At 38.4% G+C, this 22,743-nt stretch overlaps 4 protein-coding genes across 6 annotated transcripts in view; 2 read left to right on the top strand and 2 right to left on the bottom strand.

Annotated features, from left to right (window-relative positions):
• Nucleotides 1-7,029, bottom strand: part of LOC126606028 (UDP-glycosyltransferase 91C1-like) — a 101,460-nt gene extending 94,431 nt beyond the window's left edge. The window contains exon 1 of one of the 3 annotated variants that reach the window (XM_050273525.1): nucleotides 6,854-7,029. In XM_050273525.1, coding sequence (XP_050129482.1) covers nucleotides 6,854-6,934 — 81 coding nt within the window. In that variant the 5' untranslated portion in view covers nucleotides 6,935-7,029. Of the gene's footprint in view, nucleotides 1-5,862 lie in introns of all 3 variants that reach the window. The other 2 variants (XM_050273492.1, XM_050273506.1) reach the window with 2 other exon arrangements.
• LOC126606091 (single myb histone 4-like) lies at nucleotides 878-4,650 on the top strand. Its single transcript, XM_050273533.1, has 6 exons — nucleotides 878-1,132; nucleotides 1,783-2,165; nucleotides 3,004-3,088; nucleotides 3,679-3,762; nucleotides 3,968-4,250; nucleotides 4,343-4,650. The coding sequence occupies exons 1-6, from the start codon at nucleotides 983-985 to the stop codon at nucleotides 4,372-4,374; spliced, it is 1,017 nt and encodes a 338-aa protein (XP_050129490.1). The 5' UTR covers nucleotides 878-982; the 3' UTR covers nucleotides 4,375-4,650.
• A 4,020-nt stretch (nucleotides 7,030-11,049) lies between the features above and the next one.
• Nucleotides 11,050-13,043, bottom strand: LOC126606075 (glycylpeptide N-tetradecanoyltransferase 1-like). The gene is made up of 2 exons (XM_050273532.1): nucleotides 12,835-13,043; nucleotides 11,050-12,559 (listed from the first exon to the last, which is right to left on the bottom strand). The coding sequence occupies exon 2, from the start codon at nucleotides 12,511-12,513 to the stop codon at nucleotides 11,212-11,214; it is 1,302 nt and encodes a 433-aa protein (XP_050129489.1). The 5' UTR covers nucleotides 12,514-12,559; nucleotides 12,835-13,043; the 3' UTR covers nucleotides 11,050-11,211.
• A 942-nt stretch (nucleotides 13,044-13,985) lies between these two features.
• LOC126588323 (DEAD-box ATP-dependent RNA helicase 12-like) lies at nucleotides 13,986-22,669 on the top strand. The gene is made up of 18 exons (XM_050253397.1): nucleotides 13,986-14,295; nucleotides 14,386-14,417; nucleotides 14,519-14,626; nucleotides 14,742-14,818; nucleotides 14,920-14,965; nucleotides 15,108-15,168; nucleotides 15,291-15,344; nucleotides 15,483-15,563; nucleotides 15,751-15,790; nucleotides 15,929-16,041; nucleotides 16,148-16,258; nucleotides 16,722-16,838; nucleotides 18,477-18,563; nucleotides 19,484-19,787; nucleotides 20,255-20,321; nucleotides 20,506-20,612; nucleotides 20,789-21,219; nucleotides 21,725-22,669. Exons 1-18 carry the CDS (start codon nucleotides 14,101-14,103, stop codon nucleotides 22,358-22,360), a joined length of 2,667 nt encoding a protein of 888 aa, XP_050109354.1. The 5' UTR covers nucleotides 13,986-14,100; the 3' UTR covers nucleotides 22,361-22,669.
• Nucleotides 22,670-22,743: the final 74 nt, after the last annotated feature.

Below are 22,743 nucleotides of genomic sequence, written 5' to 3'. Positions count from 1 at the left end.
ACTTGCCCTGATGCTATTTATGTGACAGACCAAATGTTTCAACACAACTCAATTGGCGCTCATCAAGAATCATATAGATGTTAGATACAAACAGACATCGCACATGTAAGGACACGTTGAGAATACCGTACATTAGAGATAGAAGTATTGCATATGGTGCTCAAAATATTTTGCATTTGTTCGCCCATTGTTAATTAGTGCTAGATTCTCACATTCTAATCAATATTAGATGTTTCGTGAGAGTGAGGATGACAAGGGGATCAAAGGATTGGATTGAGAACGGAAATTCAAACTTGAAACATCTTCTCACGTTAACATATTTACTTCCATTTTGGGAAATGAGAGTGATATGAAATAAATATGATACTCATAACTTATATTCTTATCCTTTACAACTAAACATACCATAAAAAGATAAATATTGGCAAGCAAAGAAGAAAGCTAGCAGCCTCATTACTCCAAACATTTTCCCATTGAAGCTTCCCTTTTCTCATTATTTCATGTGGCAAGCATCTTTACTCAAAACAATATATTTAATACATTTTAAAAAAAAACTTTTGTTTTGTAATTAAAAAAAAAAATTACATAGAAGAGGCTTAATTCTTTTTTGTTATTATAAATAGGAGAACAGATTAGTTAAAAATGTCTGATTGCGTCTCGTAACGCACATTTTATAAAAATTTGAAACTTTTTTTCTTCTCTTCCTATTCGACCCCACGTTTTTCCATGTGATGTAAGAGTTGTCCTGCCTTGTCCTACGAATCAGACTAGCCTACCGAAGTTTTTATAGAACCGGGCCTATGAGTTGTGTAGGGAGTCCTGATCAAAACGGCGCCGTTTAAGTGCGGTCTATGATTCAATATGCAGTTGAAGAAGTGGTACGAAAGCCAACCCTCGTTTTTGAGAACGAAAACGTGAAAGCTTCTTCGCGGCAGTCACAGGCTCTGTGCTGCTGATACCTGATACAGAGAGAGAGAGAGAGATGGGAAATCCGAAGCAAAAATGGACGGTGGAGGAAGAAGAAGCTCTGAGAGCGGGGGTTAGGAAGCACGGCACTGGCAAGTGGAAGGACATCCAGAAGGACCCCGAGTTCAACCCCTTTCTCTCTTCTCGCTCCAATATTGATCTCAAGGTCTCTCTCTCGATATTTATGTATAATATATATATCGCTATGTGTATATGGAAATTCCAGAATTTAAATATACTGCATATTGTGGTGGTTGTTTTCGAATGTTTTGTGCTGTTGAAATAATGGGTTTGATTGTTTTTATTTTTATTTTTTTGGATCAAATGAGATATTACTGAATGCAAATTGCCTGGTCTACATCAAAATTAATTACAATGATGATGCATGGCCGAGTCCGAATTTGTGGAGTTTTGGATTAAAGTGGTGAACCCGTTAGAGCTACGAATAGCTAATTGTTTCTGGCATGGTGATTGTCGATTCAGGACTTTGATTCGAAATTCGCTCACTTATCGGAAAGTTGGAAGCCGCTCTTTGAGTTACTTGATTTTCTATTTTTCCTCATCAGTTGGCTAAATGTTATTTATTCTTGTTTTGAATTTTGAGAATGGTGTGCGAAAATCGTTGGAAGGCGTAATTTTGTGTTGAAAGCATTTCAGATTCGCCAATTCGCCCGCCTGTTGCGGAATTCTATTTGAATGAACTAATATTGCTTTATATCAGAACAATTGGTAGACTGTATCTAATGTGGTATGAAACATTTTATGGATGATTACTATGTCTATGGTTTGTGTTCAAATTGATTTTTGCTTGTATAGGACAAATGGAGGAATATGACTGTTAGTAGCACGGGGCCTCGGGAAAAATCAAGGCCCAAAGCAAGAACAAACCCAGATGTTGCTGTTGCTTCAGTATCCGTTCCCCAGACTTCTTCTGCTGCTCCAGTCAGACGCGATTCACCAGCAGCAGCAGCAACCCCTGCTAGACGTGATTCACCAGCGGCAGCCCCAGTCGGACTTGATTCACCAGCTGCAGCCCCAGTCGGACGTGATTCACCAGCAGAAGCTCCAGTCAGGCGCGATGCACCAGCGGCAACTCCATTCAAACGTGAGCCATCAACAGAAACTCCAGTCAGACGCGATACAACTCCAGTTGCGGATGATTCCTCGACTGGCTTATCTGATGCAATACCTGCTCCAGTGTATGAATCTTTTTGTTCCTTGCCTTTGTCTTTTATCAATACAATAGAAATCATATGTGGCTAGTACATGGGGTTTTCGCAGAATGTATTTGCAGTTATACATTCTGCGAAAAACCCATAGGAGGCATTATGAGTGGAAAAAACAATTAGAATGTGGAATGACATAACTCTTTAGGCTCTTATAGATTGGCACGATTATGGGGCGGGGGAAGCTGACTAATCAGTTAGGGTAAAGGGGAGGAGTTGATAGGTGATGGTGCCAAGGTTTCTTTGATTAATAACTAGATGTCAGGTGATCATCTTTTTAAACATTATAATCATACTAAGTTGATAAGGTTTCTGACCTCTTAGCTTTGTACGCTTTCCTCTTGCATACAATAAGAATGCATGGTTTCATAGCATAGTTTCTTAGACAACCTCAATGAGGCAATGAAGAAATACCCAAACTAATAGAAGGTGCAATTCTGGTGCATACGGAACTCTATTATCATAATCTGTACTGTAGTACTGTTTTCTGTGATAATATTTACACTGATGCAATAATTAGCCTAGTGAGCAGATCTTGCTTTGATCTTTTCCTGGAACCATATCGCATGATGCTTTAGTTTCGTCTCAGCCATAAATCCTATGCTTTATTACTTTTGATCCTCTCATGTCAAACATAGCATCTCTTGGTGACAATTAAGAACACAGTATATGTCTACAGTCATTATCCATTTCATTTTATCAATTTCTGTAACTCCAATAGTCAGACTGCTTTTATTATTGTTATCATTTTTGTACGAGTTATTTTATTTTTTGAATTTCATCTTGGTCAATCATTTTCTTCTATTATTAGGTGCAATGCAATGATTTTCGAAGCACTTGCTGCCTCGACAGATCCAAATGGATTGGACACTAGTGCTATTGCTAGCTTTATTGAGGTATGTCTGAAATTTATGCTCTCTTCTTTTATTTCTTAGAAATGAAATTAAAAGAATCGTTGAGACTTTGTTAATTGATTCACTGCGGAGGAAGTTGTATATTAGCATGTTGAAGGGAGTAATATTGTCAATAATGATAATAGTTGTATAAACTCTTGAAGGGAAGTAATATTGTCACGGAGGATAATAGTTTGCTCCTAGATAACCTCTTGTAGATTTATGTTTCAATTAATCATGGTACACCACGTGTTCCTATGCTAGAGCTACGAAAAACATCGACTTTGTTTTACTTCTTGAAAATATAGCATTTTGTAGAATATCAATGGACCTTTTCTGTCTCATATTTGTTACTTTATAGATAATCATAATACCTAAATCTAAGTTAGTTTTTCAATACCTGTCGAGCTCATTATATTTGGGTTACCTTCAGAAATATCTCTTATACTTCTTTTTGCTGGTGAGAACGAGATTGAAAGAATTTACGAAGAAAAGCTTCCAATTCATAGTTGATGTCTCTGATGAAGTTACGCTAAATTGTGATTTTCACGTTTTATGACCACTCAATTCTCATGACAAAATGACTCCTGCAGCAAAGGAATGAGGTCCCTCAAAATTTTAGAAGGTCATTAACTGGTAGGTTGAGAAGGCTGGTTCAGCAAGACAAACTTGAAAAGGTGATTGCTTGAATGTGATGCTTGATATTTCTAATATTTTTAGCTCAAATTATTCACTCGATATTTCTAACCCAATATTAATCTGGCTCTATCGATGTTTGTTTCCCAAGCTTTGTTTTTTACGGACTTTTTGCCAGATTACTTTGCATGCTGAAATCAATATTGAATATCAGCTTATATAAATTACCATGTCATCCTAATGCAGATTCAACAGTGCTACAAGGTGAAAACCGATCCCTTGAGTGTGATGAAAGCACCTGCCCCGATGCAAAATGACATCCAACCAAAGCAATCGCAGAGTCCAGTATATGTGACCGTTGGTAGTGATACGTTGGAGGAATCGGCACGGGCTGCTGCACAGAGCATTGCCGAAGCAGAATACAAATCGTATCTGGCAGCAGAACAAATGAAAGAGGCAGAGAGGATTTCTTTCATGGTTGAAGACACAGAATCAATGCTGCAGTTCGCAAACGAGATTTTGGAGCAATGTAATATCCAAAACTCCGAATTGTTTACACCTATTGCATAGATTTTCCACTTCCTTTTTTGACTATATGTTGACGATTTCCGAATTTGACAGGTTCAGAAGGTGAAGTCGTGATGGTGGGGTGAGATACAATCCTGTACCGTTTGTAAAGTTTCTTCGCTATACTTCCTTTCGCTAGTGAGGTGCAACCGAAGCGAAAATATATTTTGCTCATTTTGCTAATAATAGTAGTTATACAGCCACTTCAGACTGGATCTGTTGGTGATATGGAAAATTGTTCTTGAATTATCTATCAGAGATCACACGCTCTTGTATTTTTTGTGGTACGGAAATATCATTGGTTTTAAGTGATGTAATTTGATGATTCCACCTAATTAAGCTATAGCTTTACAGTCATTAAACACTTGTTTTGTGGATTTGTTTTTGTCGGACGCCACTATCACACTACAGTCTAGTCCTCCTCACCTGTAAGCGGAAGGTCTTGTGTTCACCTTACATGAATGACAAGTTTGATGCCTAACTGGGCGGCTTAACCCAAATCCTTCCCTGAGTAGAATGTTAGGAAATTGTTATCATTCGTGCCTCGGGATGACTTTTCGAGAGTGAAGAGTGTTATACTCATGTACCCGAGAACCTAGGCTCGATTTCCTCTCCCCGCCATCAACGTGCCATCATGCAGAGGGGGAGGATGAATGAAATGCAGAAACATATTCAAGGTATAAACTCAATTTTTGCTCCAAAATAACCATTTCAATTGCAAACACCAAAGAGTGTTTACTGTATAAGCATTTGCTTACCATCTCAACAGTGGCTCACCATCTCAACAGTTTCATAAACACATATGTAATGCTTTTCAAAAAAGACCTAATCGGATAAATGGTACTTGTGGTGACAAGATAATCGGAAGATGACACGGTGAGAGAGTCTGTTAGTAAATTTAGTCTAAAAGTAATTTCTCCGTTAAATTACATTTTTATCCTATATTTAACAAACATTTAATAAAATTATTTTTAGACTAAATTTGTTAACAATACCACCACAAAAGCTTAAATCCTATTTTCTTTCTTTTCTTTTTTACCATGAAACATATCTTCCAATTACTTTAGCACCTTCGTTTATCCGATTAGGCCTTCAAAAAATACAATCCTCAAATCAAGCACAACCACAAATAAATAAAGATTAAGCTTCCTCAATTTCACTCTTATTAGTTTTAATTTTGTCAATTCGATGCCACTTTATTGTCGGTAGAAAGAAACACACAAATAAAAAGCCAGCCACCAATTATTTGGGCCAGGTTTCAAGGACCCGAGTGAACTCGTCCAAGCACTTGTTGTTCAACTCTACATTGCCAAATATCTCCTTCATGGCCCGTGCATTTGACCTTATGGACTCACCTTCTTTCTCCACCATCACTCGCCCAATCAACTCGGCCACCGAGTCACTCGTAAACGACCCGTCTTGCTCGTCCCTCGGTATCTCCAACCCGACCTGCTTATCGTGCATTAGTCTCGCGATCAACCCTTGGTCCGAATTAGCACCCGAAAACAAAATCAAAGCCCGCCCGTACCCTAGTGCCTCGACAACTGAACTCCAACCACAATGGGTAAGGAAACCTCCGATCGAAATATGACCTAGAATCTTAAGTTGTGGGGCCCAACCTCTCAAGACCAAGCCTCGATCCTCTACTCTTGTTTCAAACCCGAGTGGAATTATATCGGAGCCCAACACGCCCTCAACCAACGGGCGATTGTTGACCACCCAAATAAAGGGCAACCCGGATTTCTCTATCCCATGTGCCAACTCGTGCATCAACTCTTGACTCAGAGTCACCTCGGTGCCGAGGGCGATGTAAACCACCGAGTTCGGTTTCTTACTTTCGAGCCACTCTCTCAACACTTCCCACTTGTCATCCCCTCGATCGTTAGCGACGCCATGCTGATGTGGTGCTGAGCCAGGCGGAAGCAGCCCGAGTGGAACAACAGGTTTGCCGTAGATCTTCCTGAGCAAACTCACCGCGTCAGATTCGAACTCGGTGCAGCTCCGCATAGTCACAAAATTACAATCTTGAATCGAACCCGCGAGTCTCTGAAAATCGGAGACCTCATCGTCCATGCAATCCCAGTGGCTCACCATCTCATGCTGCTTAAAAGCAACGTTGGAAGGATAGTCAACCCACTCGGGGACGACCGTAAAGTCCTCCGGTCGCCTGCGTTTATCGCCGAGTAACTCGGACGGAGGACCCAAGAAAGCCAAGGTACTGGCGTTGGTGATGTTGAAGTAGACCGAGTTGACTCCCAGCTGAGTGGCGACTCTGGGCATCCAGTAGCAAATGATGTCATGGACGACCCAGTTGACGCTCGAGTGTTGGATGAAATGCGTGACTGAAGGCTTGAGCAAGTCGTATGCTTTTTTGAGGTAAGGGACTTTGTTGATTGGTAGCTCGGAGGTGGACTCGACGGATTCCGGTAAGCCGTCGACGGCAGGGAGAGGAAGCTCGACGAAATTGATGAGCGGGGAAAAGGAGGAGGATCGGAGGCGATTGATGTTTTTGGGGGTGGAGATGAAGGAGATTTGGTGACCCTTTTGAGCTAAGAACTTGGAGACCTCCAGAAATGGCATTAGGTGGCCGTAGGCTAGCCATGGGAACATGGCTATGTGAAGTTTCTTCTGATCTTTGCTCTCCATGTGTTGGATGAATTGCGTATGAGAGGAGATACTCTCAGGCTTCTGATATCACAAGTTTTACTTAAAGGGCTGCAGGTAAGGTAGCTTTTGGCTAAATTATTGGATTGCTTATGGTGTGAGAGATTAATTAACATCTAAACAATTAATTAATCACTCATGGCGCATGTGATTAATATTTGGTGGTTAGTTTAATGGTAAAAGGAGGTATGAGATTAGTGTTAATATGATTAAACTAAGTATGAGATTAGTGCTTATATGGTCAGAGAATACTGCAATGCCTCTATGAGTCTTCTTAGGTCTCGAAATGATGAACCGTCGTGACGAAATCACCAACTGATCATCTTTTAAAAATATATATAAAAAAAGTACAGTACGAAAATTATTTCTAATGCCAGAATTAAAAATGGAGTTATCCAAAATACCTCACGAAACCCACTAAATTTTATTTAGTTTTTTAATATCAATTATTGACATATATGATTTGGGGTGCACAATTATTGACATACATGATTTGGGGTGCACAACTATTGACATACATGATTTGGGGTGCTTATTGGATAATCTCTTGCATTTAAGGATTTAAGTATATCTTGCTCTGAATTATCATCTTAGTGAAAATTATCACCTTAGATGGTAAGGATGGTAGGTGACAGATAGAGAATGAACATACAGAGCTTCCGACATGGATTCATGCAAGAAAAGAACCACGTGTGCTCGCTCTCTTCTGTCACCTTCTTTACAAACCTGTAATTATGTATCCGAATTATATGTATCCGGTCGTACATGTAGCCACGCATACATGTTGAACTAAATGAAACACGTACCTTCTTCGTCCTCTTCTCTTTGTAGCTAGGGTTAAGTAAGGAAGCTGATTTGTGCAAAACAAAGGGTTAGGAGGGTTAATTTATATAGGGCATCAGAAGCATCGACCCGTTCTTGACTCCTTGGTAAAGATATGTTAAATTTTCTTCCCCTTGAATGCTATTGGAAATCGGCAACCAATCACTTGCCCTGAAATACAAGAGATTTTAGGCCAACCAGTCGAACCTTCGGTTCTTGCTTACGTCTAACACTTATGTGCTTATGCCAATCTCGGAAACCTTTTTAGCTAAAAAGTCTAAACTAATTTTTTATTTTGTGGTATTTTTTAATACCTCGTCGAATATATCATCAATACGAAAAACTAAGGTACGATAAGGCTAGAACTTACTTCAGAGTAATTTCATATGCCCTCGTTAAAACTAGCAAATAATTGTACATGACATGTTAATATGACTCAAATTCCGTAAAAACTCTATATATATGAGTTTTTAAATTCGCAGGTTTAACGGGTTGTGTGAATAACGATTAAATTAACCATTAACGATCCGTTAGTTAACAAATCATGTTAAAAGATGTTTCAAATTCGATTAATACACTCCTCACAAGGATAATACTTTTGGCACAAAAGTAGCATCCATAAAACTTGTATGCTTGTGTTATATAAAACGAACTTATCCTGCACCAGCTGAACCATGGAAATTGTTAGATTCGCATAAATCATTGCAAAAACATAGGTAGAGCGATCGACGTCATTCCTTTGTATCATGCTTAATTGCGTGCGCCTTCTAATTGTTAATTACTACTATATTTGATGCTCTTATTTTTAATACAATGTCCCCATATCTTCAAAATCTTAATGTTTGAATGGAGCCAAGTGTCTCTTTCAAGTCCAATACTCTGTTGGTTTGGTGTCTACTAATAATTGGCGATAAGAATAGTATGCGCAGCGTATAAATTTGTTTGGAAATCGGCATTTCATTGAGGCTTGGTAGGATTGAGGTTATTTATCAAGTTATATTGCATGTCTGTCAACAGATGCCAACAGCTTTCGAACGAGCATATTGATTGACAACTTTCAAGGCATCTTAGATTTACAAAAAGTAGCGCCCAGCTCTTCCGTGAAAAGTTTGTGAGCTTCGGGGGTCAGCTGACCCATCTGGTCCAAAGGTGAATTCGTCCCTGGAAGCAATAGAGTTGTTTATGCCTACTTTAAAACTTATTTCGTTACATCAAACAAGAAATTTCCACATTAGTTGATAAATAAAAGTTGACATCTTTAGTATTATGGATAGAGCTTGAGTCAACTCCAAGCTCTTCTAGATGACATGAGATGTGAAATTTCAACTATTTTTATGCAACTAATTAAGATGAAGATTTTCAGAATCAAACCAAATAATTATTGATATATTGATTAAATATTAATAACATTATCGATCAAATGTTGACTGGCGTCTAAATAACATAATTGTTGACGAGGTTCTTTCTCAAGTTATTTGGTGCTAAAACAAACGTATACAACGCGAAAAGGATGAGATCAGCCGAGGGCAATGTAGAGCCGAGGAAACCCTACCACATCCTGCAACCGAAGCACAGACATCGATCAATCATTCAAGTTTGTTTAGTTTTTCCGAAGAAACCTGTTCAAGTTTTCTTCGTGAAGCGTAAGATATAGAAAATTAATCGTACCAGGTGGGTAAGCGGAAGAAAGTGTGAAAGAATATCCTGATGCCCTCGATGTCCTGTTGCAGAATAGGCGCTAGTCCGAAAAGAAAGAATGATCTTTGGCGTTTCCTTTCTTGCGGCCAGAGTGTCTTCCATGCTGAAAGCGAAATAGTGTTTTACTTGTAGAGAGTAAAGAGTGTTTTACTTGTACCCGAGATTCTGGGCTCGATTTCTTCTCCCCGCCATTGCGTGCCATCACGCTGCAGGAAAGGATGAATGAAATGCATAAACATGTTCAAGATATAAACTCAGAGCTCGTTTGGATGTGCTTTTAAAATAACTGAAACTATTTTTGATGAAAATGTTTTTGGAACCAATCCTTAGTAAAAATGAAAGTAAATCCTGGAAAAACACTTAAAGTACTTCCTTGAAAAAACACATAATTGATGTTTTTTGCAGAAAGCACTTAAAATGTCTTTGGAACCCAAAAATATTTTCTTTAAAAGCGTTTTCAGTCATTTTAAAAGTACATCCAAATGAGTCATCCATCTTGCTCCAAAATAACCATTTCAACTACAAACACCAAACAATGTTTACTGTATAAGGATTTGCTTACAGGTAAGATACCGATAACATTTAGGTCTCTAAAATGTTCAAGATATAAACTCAGAGCTCGTTTGGATGAGTTGCGTATGAGAGGAGATACTGTCAGGCTTTTGATATCACAAGTTTTACTTAAAGGGCTGCAGGTAAGGTAGCTTTTGGCTAAATTATTGGATGGACAAGGATTATCTGCCCTTTACTTCCGATGCCCTACATGTGCCCTCTTGTTTTATGTGGTTACGATTAAGCCACGTCAACATTTTATATTATTTTTTTATATATATAATAAGATAAAAATGAATAGTAATATAAAATATTGACGTGGCTTAACCGTGATCATACAAACAGGAGGGCACGAGGAGGACACCGGAAGTGGAGGGTAGACAATCCTTGTTTTGTGGATTTGTTTTTTGTCGAACGCCACTATAGCACTACGGTCTAGTCGTCCTCACCTGTAAACAAAAGGTCTCGTGTGTCAACTTACATGAATGACGAGCTTGATGCCTAATTGGGTGCCTTAACCCAAATCCTTCTCCAGTAGAATGTTAGGAATTTGTTATCATTCGTGCCTCGGGATGACTTTTAGAGAGTGAAGAGTGTTTTACTCGTACCCGAGATCCTGGGCTTGATTTCTTCTCCCTGCCATCGCGTGCCATCACGCTGCGAGGAAGGATGAATGAAATGCAGAAACATGTTCAAGATATAAACTCAGAGCTCGTTTGGATGTGCTTTTAAAATAACTGAAACCATTTTTGATAAAAATGTTTTTGGAACCAATTTTGGTAAAAATACAAGTAAATCCTGAAAAAACACTTAAAGTTCTTCCTGGAAGAAATTTGATGCTTTTTGCAAAAAGCACTTAAAGTGCGTTTGGAACCTAAAAATATTTTCTTTAAAAACATTTTTAGTCATTTTAAAAGCACATCCAAACGAGCCATCCATCTTGCTCTAAAATAACCATTTCAACTGCAAACACCAAACAGTGTTTACTGTATAAGCATTTGCTTACAGGTAAGATACCCATAACATTTAGGTCTCTAAAATGCATTGCAAAATCTCATATTCTTTGATGATAGTCCAAAGGAGCAAAGGCAAATGAAAGACAACAGCTAACCACGAAAAAAAGGTCCGAAAATAAGAAACAGGAATGATTTGTCAAGTTCAAAGTGCAAAAACCAAGACCGGAAAAATTACAAGAGTACAAGTCCAAGCTCCGAGGGTTTCAACGCGTTCCTCATCCGGTAGTTGTAGAGATAATAGTGAAGTTGCCCATCGCCAGGTCCAAATTTCAGCTCCTTCAAAAACGACTCATTCTGCATGACGTCAAGTGCATTGAAAACATCGAAATCCTTCTGTTTTGCAACAATGAGTGCATCGTTCATCAGCTGAAGCAATGGAGTCTTAGTGGTGACGTTATAATAGGAGTATGCAGCCTTCAAGATTGAGTACGTCTGATTGCCAAGGATAGACGAAGGAAGAGTGTAGAAGCTGCAGAAGTCAGTGATGTCATGAGTCTCTGGGCTCTCAACCAAGTAACTGTCCACCACATTCTCCTCTGGAAGAAGCCAATGCTCGACATCATTTTCATCGAAATCTGGTGCGACCACAAACTGGCTCAAGTAGTTCCTCAGCAGACGAGTAACAGCAGGGACATCACGAAGTTCCATTTTTCTGAACCCAGGAGTGGCAGGTGAATCTGGTAGCTTATAAAGTTTTATGGTTCGGCTCATAGTCATCCTAGCACCAAGCCTTGAAAACCCAACATCAATAAGCTTCTTTGGGTTCAAAGACCTATGCCAGTACTGGCAAGTTGTTATAGGAGTTGGAAGAACCACTCCAGCAGTGTAAGCTGCTTGCCATATGTTCTCCAAATGAACCCTCCTTGTCACCTCCTTGATCATAACCGGTGCAAGTCTTTTCGACCTCAGCTTCTTATGCACGCATAAGAAATTAATCTCAGCCATTTTCACAACCGCATCACGGACCCGGATTCTAGCAGGAACACCAGTAATGAAAGCAACCAGCTTCTTATTAGTCTTTGCACGAACCCCGATATGCCAGCTCTTATAGTAACCAGGTGGGTGCAAAGCCCACCTAAGAAACTCCTTCGAGTAGTTGAACCTAAACATGTTCTCATCATCCTCGACATAATTGTTCTTCAGCAGATTGTAGACCTCAGTGCAGGTATCTTCCGAGTCCAGATCACACGTGGTCCATTCATATGGAGTTGGCAGATTGTACGGCACTTGTTTGACCTCAGACAGAGGGGTAGGGGGCTCAATCGGGCCCTCAGGCAAACTCACATCCCCAAGATCCTTAAACTGCCCAACCGGTTGAGTCTCCCAAAATGTGTGCTTTTTTCCAACCGACATCGAATCTTGGAACTTTCGGACTATGGTTTCCAATGAGCTATCATCCTTAACAGCTTGGTTTGCATCAGAATCATGATCTGCCTCCTTAGGAGACCCAGGTGGGGAATTGTTATCACTCATTGCAACTACTTAATCGAATCGATTCCTAATCGAAAATCTTTGCTATCTGAATTTAAAAAACAACAGATTCAAATCAAGACCAAGCAAAACAAACACAACCCATTAAAGAATCCGGGAAAATTTACCATATCAACATTTCAAAAATAGCAAATTTAACAGAAAACTCCCCAAGATTTATCTTTACTAATCCAATTCCTACGTTAAAACTGACCCAAAACTGTAAAAATCCATACAAACAAGTATTGATCATCTCAGAGCACAATTCAGCAGTAAGCTAACAGATCTGTGAAATTTAACGCGACGAGCAAGAAACACACTCACAGTTTTAGTCGTCGGGGAGCGGGATGCCGTTAGATTGCTGCGATTTGGGCTGAACAGATCTTGATTTCGATTAGGGTTCGTCGAAAAGGAATGAGAATCGCTAGGGTTTTTGGTGGAAGATAGCGGCTTTGAAGGTGCCGCTGGGGTTGTGGGAGAATACGAGGAGTGCGTGTGTTGTTGTATGGTTAACGCAACATATTAAACAAACGAGGGACTGCAGCATTTTATGATTTTCATCGATTACATTTTTATTTTTGTTAATCACCTTTTTTTTGTCACTAATCATTTTGTTCTTTGTTGAACCCTTGTTCCATCCTAAATCCTAAACATATAATTAAATGGTTAGGATCCATGGACGTATATTTTGACATATTTTTTTGTGGTTTTTATTGTAACTTTTATTAAAGATCTAAACCGTTTATATTTCAGTTTATATCATCATTGTAGAAAATTAAACAATTTAAAACATTTAGGACATTCATTTGTTATAAAGAAAATAAACAAATATAGTTATACAAATAAACACTTCAAATGACTACCCTTGAATCCAATGGTTATATGATTTTCGATTTGGGTGAATTTTGATAGAGATGATCTTTAAGAGAACCTAAAATATAGACGGTTTGATCAATAAAATACATAATAGAGTGGGCTTAACAAAAATGTATCAAAATGTGTGTCAAAAAGAGTGGGCTTAACAAATCTAATTTTGGTTTATATCGCAATTGCACTGTCACGTAGCATTATCAATTTGTCTATTGAAATATGAATAAATAAATGAATATGTGATATAACTTAAAGACATGATAGTCACGTTGAAAAGTTATTATAATTATTTCGAGTTAATATAGATAAAAATTATATTTCCCTTGACATGATTTTGATTTTTTTCATGTCGGATGTAAAAGGTATTTGAAATTTTGATTATAATTAGCTATCACGTGATAAGAAAGAGAGAGAAATGCAGGTTGCAACTAGGATAACGAAGTTTGATTGAGGGAGCTACATAAAATGTTACCAAACCTCGGCCTCGATCTCATGTGGGCCACTACCGAACCAAATATTGGGCCCAGGGCCCATATCACACACGAAAGCCCATTAACATGTGTATTTCATATCCGGCCCAGTTATGATTTGCGCCAAACCGGTTAGTCTGTGTTTGATTTCCGCTCCACCGAAAGCCATAGCCGAACACTCTGAAGAAAGCTCAGAGATCTTCACCAAGCTCTGCTGAACTTCCCGCCTTCCGCAACCAAATCAACCACCATGTGCGGCGATGCAACGAACTGGGACGAAGAAGCATACAGAGAATCCATATTAAAGGAGCGAGAGATCCAAACCCGAACAGTTTTCCGAACCGTTTGGGCTCCGTCGCTTAACCCTAACCCGGACACCGTCGTCGTCGCCTCCAGCGACGGATCGGTTTCCTCCTACTCCATCCCCTCCCTTATCTCCAAGCTCGTAGGTTCCTCATTTTTCAACGTCCTCCTAATTTTGTTTTGAATTTTTAATTAATTTTCGTAATTTTAATTTTATTTATTTTGGTTGCAGCCACTGGGTTTCAGCAATGTGAAATCTCCAAAGTAATTATTTCCAGGCCTTTACATTGTTTGTGAATATATGACGTCGTATTGACTGTTGATAGCAGCTGATTTTTGGTTTATTTACTTGTGAATTTGAATAGTGTTTGTAGGTCGTTAATGGCGGAACCTACTTGCTTCCTTCAAGCTCATGAAGGACCTGCTTATGATGTTAAGTTTTACGGAAATGGCGAAGATTCTGTATTGTTGAGGTTCGATTATATGTTTATGCTAAATTTATTGACTAGAAAGAACTATTTTGTTTTAGTAATTTTTTAGTTTCACCATGTTTACACCGTTTGGTTTTCTCGGATTTTTTACATGTAGTTGCGGTGATGATGGACGGATTCAAGGATGGAGGTGGAAGGATTGGGAGGAATCGGATGTGCCTATTCATTTGCAAGGTGACTTCGGTTTTTGACAGCTTAAATTACTGTTGTTTTGGCGAGTGGAAATCGAATGTGATTCTAACTCTATGGATTTACATTTCTTCCTGTTTATGTAGGAAAGCATGTGAAACCCATAATTGACCTTGTGAACCCCCAACATAAGTAAGTAACCGAAAAGAAAAACTGCCCGAGGGCAACTTTTTTCGTTCCCCTGAATGTCTTAATATTGATTCGAACATCGGTTATGATAAGTCCCCAGCATTAATTCCTTTGACATTTCTTGTAATTACTGTTGTCCTTTTAGAGGTCCATGGGGGGCTTTATCTCCAATCCCAGAAAACAATGCTCTTGCTGTTTACAACGAGGTATGCAGGTTTTTCTAGTCCTATGCATCTTTATATCTTATTTTCCATTTTAATTATTTAATGAGCTTAGAAAGTAGTATGTTTTCAAACGAATGTGTTTTACATCTCTTTGACAACGATAGGGGGGATGCATTTTTTCTGCTGCTGGTGATTCTTGCGTCTATTGCTGGGATGTGGTATGTATTTTTTCAAGGTGAATCTTTCAATCGTGTTATGAAGCATCTGTTGGGAGACATTTTTACATATTACATTGTTCTTGATATAATTTTCTAGCCGCACTGATCCGAGCATGATTTGTATCTGAAATGTTTTAGGAAAGAGGTCAAGTCAAAATGACTTTTAAGGGGCATTCAGATTACTTGCATTCTGTAGTTGCTCGGAACTCTACCAATCAGGTTAGGTCATATTCTTCTTTATCTTGAGGTTAATCATTCCTGGCACTTCTCTTTGGAAACAACCACCCCTTTTAGTTCATTTGGAGTGACGAGTATCAGAATTACAATTACAGTAGTAGCACTGTGCACTGAGGTACCAGACAAATGTTATTTTAAATGTGATCTTTTGATCTTTTCCGATATTCAGATCATAACTGGTTCAGAGGATGGGACAGCACGGATATGGGGTAAAAACCTAGTATTTTTCAATTTTGAAGGATTGTGGCAGAAAGTTGTTAAGAATTTACTGCCTTTAAAGTTGGTATGTTTTTGTATAAAGTCACATGGACTTGTTCTTAGAAGCATGTGCTTATGGTTTCACCCAGATTGCAAAAGTGGAAAGTGCGTTCAAGTATATGAGCCAGCCAAGGGTATTAAGTTGAAAGGATTTTTTTCATGCGTCAGTTGCATTGCTCTTGATGCAAGTGAAAGCTGGTTGGTAAGCAATTATGTGATGAGAATGTAGTTGATTTAGTGTTCTAAACTAATTCTCTGTTGAAGTTGCTTGCTGCTATAACGTACTAAGTTTTTTTTTTCTTCCGTAGGCTTGCGGTAGTGGTCAGAGTTTATCAGTTTGGAACCTTCCTGCTTCTGAATGCATTTCAAGGGTTTCAACTTGTGCATCCGTACAGGATGTAGTATTCGATGAAAATCAAGTGAGCTCCCACCGCAGCCCTCTATTAGTTAATTTAGTTAGTACTGTTGGCATCCAGTGCTATTAACAAAAAGGGTTAGTGAATTTTCTAATGGTGCCATATCCCATATTTAAGTTCCAATAGATGTGAGCGGTAACTCTGGTTGTTTTCATTTCATAAGGATATTAAACCAAATTTCGTAACAGGATAAGTTGAATTGGTAAGATATCAACGAGTGAGCAATGTTTTCTCTTTAGATTATTAGATGATGATACGGTGATACTGTTACTAAATCTTCAATGCCAACAAACGGGGCTGGAATTAAATTGTTTAAATAGTTATAGTGATCGGGAGCAATAAGTATAAGAATACGTTGTGCCTGGGTGGTTGCCTGTTATAACTTCTAAAGAAATGCCTAGTTTGTAGTTAGGAGGCACAAAGGAAAACCAATATCCCAAAGCTCACTGTTGCTTCTCCTTTCCAGGTATTAGCAGTTGGAGCAGAACCTCTACTTTCCCGTTTTGACATAAATGGGGCGATTCTTTCACAAATGCAATGTGCTCCTCAGTCTGCCTTTTCCGTCTCATTACACCCATCTGGGGTATGTTTACTTGATGTCTCTTTCGCTTTGATATCTTTAAATAACTTTTATTTAAGCGTTTTCCGTCTTAAATGTTGGTCTTACCAGCATTATCCTTGGATTGAAGATTATGCATCTCAAAGTAGGTTGAGTGACACAAGTAATCAAAACCATCTGGCTTTTCGAATCCTTTTGTATAGCTTTTTTCCTCGACTCATTCCTATAAATAATAGGTGTGGCTAGCATAAACCTTAAATATTCTTTTTTAGCCGCCATGGTCACTAGAGTAAGGCTGCGAACGATAGAAGTTCTCCTCCGAACCTCGCAAAGCGGGGAGCTTTGTTGGCTGGTCGCCCATGGTCACTGGAATGAAACTTTTAACTTCATTACTTAGCCAAACTCTTTTTCAGTTCTCACGTCATTGAACCGTTGTTTTGTTCAGGTTACCGCAGTAGGAGGTTACGGTGGTCTTGTGGATGTTATTTCGCAGTTCGGAAGCCACTTGTGCACATTCGGCTGCCGATGCGTTTAGGAAGATTTCACTTGCCTTCTGCTGTTTTAAGGGGGCACTTGAAGGAAGAGTAAAAAAATTTAAAACCATAAAAGTTGTAAAACTACTAATTGGCCCACTTTTTTGCCCCTGGCGGGAAAAAAGTATTCGGTAATTTAACTTTTGGTATAGCACTTTCTTCTCCATTAAGGGATTAAGACCGCAATTTTTTTAGACCCTAAAGTCGAGGAGAACGAGATTCCATTTAAAAGAGTTAATTATTTGAAAAATATTTGTCCGTTCTTCTTTGCGGACAAATCAAAATCTAATGTGGACAAATGAATTGTTTTTTAATGAGATATTGTCGTGTTTATTTAAAACCATGACTTACAGTTAAGAAAAATAGTGTCGGATGTGAGTTTTAGGGGGTGTAGTCAATTAGGAATTTGAGAGATTTTAATGGATTTATAAATTCATGAGTTTTTATAGAGTTTAATTGATTTGTAGAGATTCCATATAAAATTTTGATTCAATTCTCTCGAAATTTTATGATGAGAGATGAGATTTGTGGATGCTTAAAATACACTACAAAATCTCTCTAATTTCTTATAATTCCTGAACTTTTCCAAATTCTTTAAATTTAAATTCTAATTAAATACATGAGAAATGTTATAAACTCAAAGTAGGTTGCTTTAAATGGTGAGAGATGAGATTTGTGGATGTTTAAAATACATTACATCGATCTGGGGTATGTTTATTTGATGTCTCTTTCACTTTGATATCTGTAAATAACTTTTATTTAAGCGTTTTCCGTCTTAAATGTTGGTCTTACCAGCATTATCCTTGGATTGAAGATTATATATCTCAAAGTAGGTTGAGTGACACAAGTAATCAAAACCATCTAGCTTTTCGAATCCTTTTGTATAGATTTTGTCCTCGACTCATTCCTATAAATAATAGGTGTGGCTAGCGTAAACCTTAAATATTCTTTTTTAGCCGCCATGGTCACTAGAGTAAGGCTGTGAACGATAGAAATTCTCTTCCGAACCTCGCAAAGCGGGGAGCCTTATTGGCTGGTCGTCCATGGCCACTGGAATGAAACTTTTAACTTCATTACTTAGCAAAACTCTTTTTCAGTTCTCACGTCATTGAACCGTTGTTTTGTTCAGGTTACCGCAGTAGGAGGTTACGGTGGTCTTGTGGATGTTATTTCGCAGTTCGGAAGCCACTTGTGCACATTCGGCTGCCGATGCGTTTAGGAAGAGTTCACTTGCCTTCTGCTGTTTTAAGGGGGCACTTGAAGGAAGAGTAAAAGAATTTTAAAACCATCAAAGTTGTAAAACTACTAATTGGCCCACTTCTTTGCCCCTGGCGGGAAAAAAGCATTCGGACAGTAAAAGTCGTAACATGTAATTTAACTTTTGGTATGGTACTTTCTTCTCCATTAAGGGATTAAGACCGCAATTTTTTTAGACCCTAAAGTCGAGGAGAACAAGATTCCATTTAAAGGAGTTAATTATTTGAAAAATATTTGTCCGTTCTTCTTTGCAGACAAATCAAAATTTAATGTGGACAAATGAATTGTTTTTTAATGAGATATTGTCGTGTTTATTTAAAACTGTGACTTGCAGTTAAGAAAAATAGTGTCGGATGTGAGTTTTAGGGAGTGTAGTTAATTAGGAATTTGAGAGATTTTAATGGATTTATAAATTCATGAATTTTTATGGAGTTTAATTGATTTGTAGAGATTCCATATAAAATTTTGATTTAATTCCTTCGAAATCTCATGGTGAGAGGTGAGATTTATGGATGCTTAAAATACACTACAAAATCTCTCTAATTTCTTATAATTCCTCAACTTTTCCAAATTCTTTAAATTTAAATTCTAATTAAATACACTAGAAATGTTATAAACTCTTTTAAAATTATAATTGAATACATCCGGAATTTTAAGGATTTTAATAAACTATCTTAAAATGCTGATTGAATACACATCAAATTTTAGAAAATCACTTAAAATCCTAATTGAATACCTCTGAATTATTTAAAAGAATTAAAATTTCAATTGAATACATCTCCTTATTTTATTTTGTACGATTTCAAAACAATTTCGACTGGGCCTAATTTTTTTCTTTTGCGGCCCATAAACACGTGCAGATATGTTTGAGCGTGTAAGAGTCCGTTATATTCTCCTATTCCACTCCTGCTAATGGGTACCCGCCACGTACCCGGATGGAATCTGGACTGGAGGGACGCGAAGACCATACACAAACCCTCACTCGCTGAGTTTTCACTCATCAATCATCATCCGCCCAACCCCTCTCTCTCTCTCTCGCTTTCTCCCTCGCGCAATCCTCAACTCCGCGGCTTAGATCCGAGGAGTTTGGGAAACCCTTATTTCCAGAAAACCAGCACAAAGCTCTCTCCCGACGCTCTCTCTCTCTCTCCTCGCCTTCAACTTTCTCACTCATCACTCGAAGGTTTTCCTTTCACACCTTTTCGCTTTTATCTTTTGCACTCGTGCGGTTGTTCGATCCGGTTCTCTCTGTTTTTTTTTTCGCAATTTTTGTTGCCGAAATTGGTAGATTCTGAATCGGTTTCTGTTCGTTGATGTTGATTTCTTGTGTGTGTTTTTTTTTTGTTTGATTTAATTTTGCTAAAAATTGAGTAGCATAATTTTCTGCTTTTTTTAATTGTTTTAAGATTTTTAGATTTGAGAATTTATTGTAGATAAATCTTGTCGTTCGTGCTGTTCATATATTTTGGTGTGAATCTTTGCGTTTCGTGAGGCAACCATGGAGGAATTTTGAAATCTGAGACAATTTTTTGATTCAAAATAGCGTGACGATGGGATTATTTGGAGAATTAAGTGTCTTTGAATGGCTGTCTGCACAGGTTGAGAAGATTCGTGGCGTTGTTTAAATATGTTTTTGTTGTAATTTTGCAGTCATGGCAGCAGCACCTGAAGGATCGCAATTTGACACTCGTCAGTATGATACCAAAATGAGCGAAATGTAAGAATTCTATCGTTTTATACTTTTTAACTGTCTGTTTAGGTCTTTACAAATACTGCTTTTGAATGTCGTGGTTAAGTGTTTATTTTGCCCATTTTTTCTTTATTATGTGGTTTAATGTAATTTGTCAGATCAAATTGGGATCTAAGTGTTTCTCTCGTGTTTGGTGAATTGTTTGCTGCAGACTTGCAACTGATCAGCAGGAATTCTTTACATCGTATGATGAAGTTTATGATAGTTTTGATGCTATGGGTCTTCAAGAGAATCTTCTGAGGGGAATCTATGCTTACGGTATACACAACTAGCCTTTACTTTTTTCCCTCTTTTTATTTGGTTATGTATATATTATGATATCAGGAAAAGTTGTGGAACTGGTGTACTTTAATGTCTTCATGAAGTTTTCAATTTGTCTTCTGTATTTTCTCTGGACTGGTGGAAGATTGAATGAATGGCAATTCTTTCTGCAGGTTTTGAAAAGCCCTCGGCTATTCAGCAAAGAGGAATTGTTCCCTTCTGCAAGGGTCTTGATGTGATTCAACAGGCTCAGTCTGGAACTGGAAAGACAGCGACTTTCTGTTCTGGTATTCTTCAACAGCTTGATTATAGTTTGACGGAATGCCAAGCCTTGGTTCTTGCACCCACTCGAGAGCTTGCTCAACAGATTGAGAAGGTTATGAGGGCTCTTGGAGATTATCTAGGTGTGAGGGTGCATGCTTGTGTTGGTGGAACTAGTGTCCGTGAGGACCAACGCATTCTGTCAAATGGAGTTCATGTTGTTGTTGGAACTCCAGGTCGTGTTTTTGACATGCTTAGAAGGCAGTCACTCCGTCCTGATAGCATCAAGATGTTTGTTTTGGATGAGGCTGATGAAATGCTTTCCCGTGGTTTCAAGGATCAGGTCTGTTTTCAACTTAATTATGTCCATTTGTTTTATGAGTTCCATGATTTTTGTGGATGCATTATGTTCTGAATAATGATGTTTTACGTAAATATTGGACTCCTCATGTGCAATGATGAAACAATAGATAGTATATCTTGTGACTAAGTATTACTCTGCGCAGTTGTTGGGTAGGAAAAATCTTGTAACTGTAGCTTAATATTCCTTTCGACTTCTCATGTTTCTGCTTACCGGGCTTTTTAGAAATATCCATTTAAATTTCGGAATGTGAAATATGTTGAGTAGTTGAGCTGTCTTCATGTTCTATGTAGATACTTTCACTTTGTATGCATGATTGTAATGCAGCGAGTAACTGTAGTTTGCTCCACCAGTATGTTGCTTTATTATTTGACCTGGGCTACTTTGAGATATGCCGTCCATTTGATTTCCTTTTGGTTTCCTGAAATCAACACAAATTTGTAATTAAAATTTTATATATCTAATACAAATTTTGTTTGGGATCCAGATCTACGACATATTCCAGCTTCTTCCATCAAAGATTCAGGTTGGTGTGTTCTCTGCCACAATGCCACCTGAGGCCCTCGAGATCACAAGGAAGTTCATGAACAAACCCGTGAGGATTCTTGTGAAGCGTGATGAACTCACCCTGGAAGGTATAAAGCAATTCTATGTCAATGTTGACAAGGAGGAATGGAAGCTTGAGACTCTTTGCGATCTGTATGAGACCTTGGCTATTACCCAGAGTGTCATTTTTGTTAATACTCGACGCAAGGTTGACTGGTTGACTGACAAGATGAGGAGCCGAGACCATACAGTTTCTGCCACCCATGGAGACATGGACCAGAACACCAGAGACATCATCATGCGAGAGTTTCGTTCTGGATCATCTCGTGTCTTGATCACCACTGATCTTTTGGCTCGTGGTATTGATGTTCAGCAAGTCTCCCTAGTTATTAACTATGATCTGCCCACCCAGCCCGAGAACTACCTTCACAGAATTGGTCGTAGTGGACGTTTTGGAAGGAAGGGTGTTGCCATCAACTTCGTAACAAAGGATGATGAGAGGATGCTGTTTGACATCCAGAAGTTCTACAACGTGGTTGTGGAGGAGCTGCCATCAAACGTCGCGGATCTTCTGTGAAGAGATTTTGTCTTCTTAATTACCCAAGGAAAAAGCCGGTATCTGCGTAGTAAGTGTTGCTTTGTATTGAAGTTTATTTTCTGTTTTTCGTCCTTTGAGCCCTCCACATCCCCCCACCATTTTGTGTCGTCTCTTATATTATTTAGGATCTAGTTACTTAATTTATGGTTGTTGGATTAATATTTAAGTGGTACAAGTTAAAAAGTGCAATGTGAAAACCATCGTTGCCTGAATTGTTTGTGGTGGCCACTCTGTTGTTGCATACTTTCTACCAACTAATGTTATTAATGTATGTATTCTTTTGAGGTATGAATTTTTCTTGTGCTTTTAATTTGGTTTTGAATGTTCTTTATACCCTTGGATGAGAGCAACTTACATGGCAC

The sequence above is a fragment of the Malus sylvestris genome, chromosome 2 (assembly GCF_916048215.2).
Source record: "Malus sylvestris chromosome 2, drMalSylv7.2, whole genome shotgun sequence".
NCBI classification, from domain to species: domain Eukaryota; kingdom Viridiplantae; phylum Streptophyta; class Magnoliopsida; order Rosales; family Rosaceae; genus Malus; species Malus sylvestris.
Note: the sequence above shows the minus strand (reverse complement) of the source record. Positions and strands in the feature narration are given on the sequence as shown.

Bases quoted from the DNA above. Each gene is read 5' to 3' on its own strand.
- LOC126606091 (XM_050273533.1), top strand. From the start codon at position 983: ATGGGAAATCCGAAGCAAAAATGGACGGTGGAGGAAGAAGAAGCTCTG. The intron at 2,166-3,003 runs GTATGAATCTTT...TTCTATTATTAG, and splicing joins GATGCAATACCTGCTCCAGT to GTGCAATGCAATGATTTTCG. The intron at 3,089-3,678 runs GTATGTCTGAAA...TGACTCCTGCAG, and splicing joins CTATTGCTAGCTTTATTGAG to CAAAGGAATGAGGTCCCTCA.
- LOC126606075 (XM_050273532.1), bottom strand. From the start codon at position 12,513: ATGAGTGATAACAATTCCCCACCTGGGTCTCCTAAGGAGGCAGATCAT.
- LOC126588323 (XM_050253397.1), top strand. From the start codon at position 14,101: ATGTGCGGCGATGCAACGAACTGGGACGAAGAAGCATACAGAGAATCC. The intron at 14,418-14,518 runs GTAATTATTTCC...GAATTTGAATAG, and splicing joins AGCAATGTGAAATCTCCAAA to TGTTTGTAGGTCGTTAATGG. The intron at 15,791-15,928 runs GTAAAAACCTAG...GGTTTCACCCAG, and splicing joins TGGGACAGCACGGATATGGG to ATTGCAAAAGTGGAAAGTGC.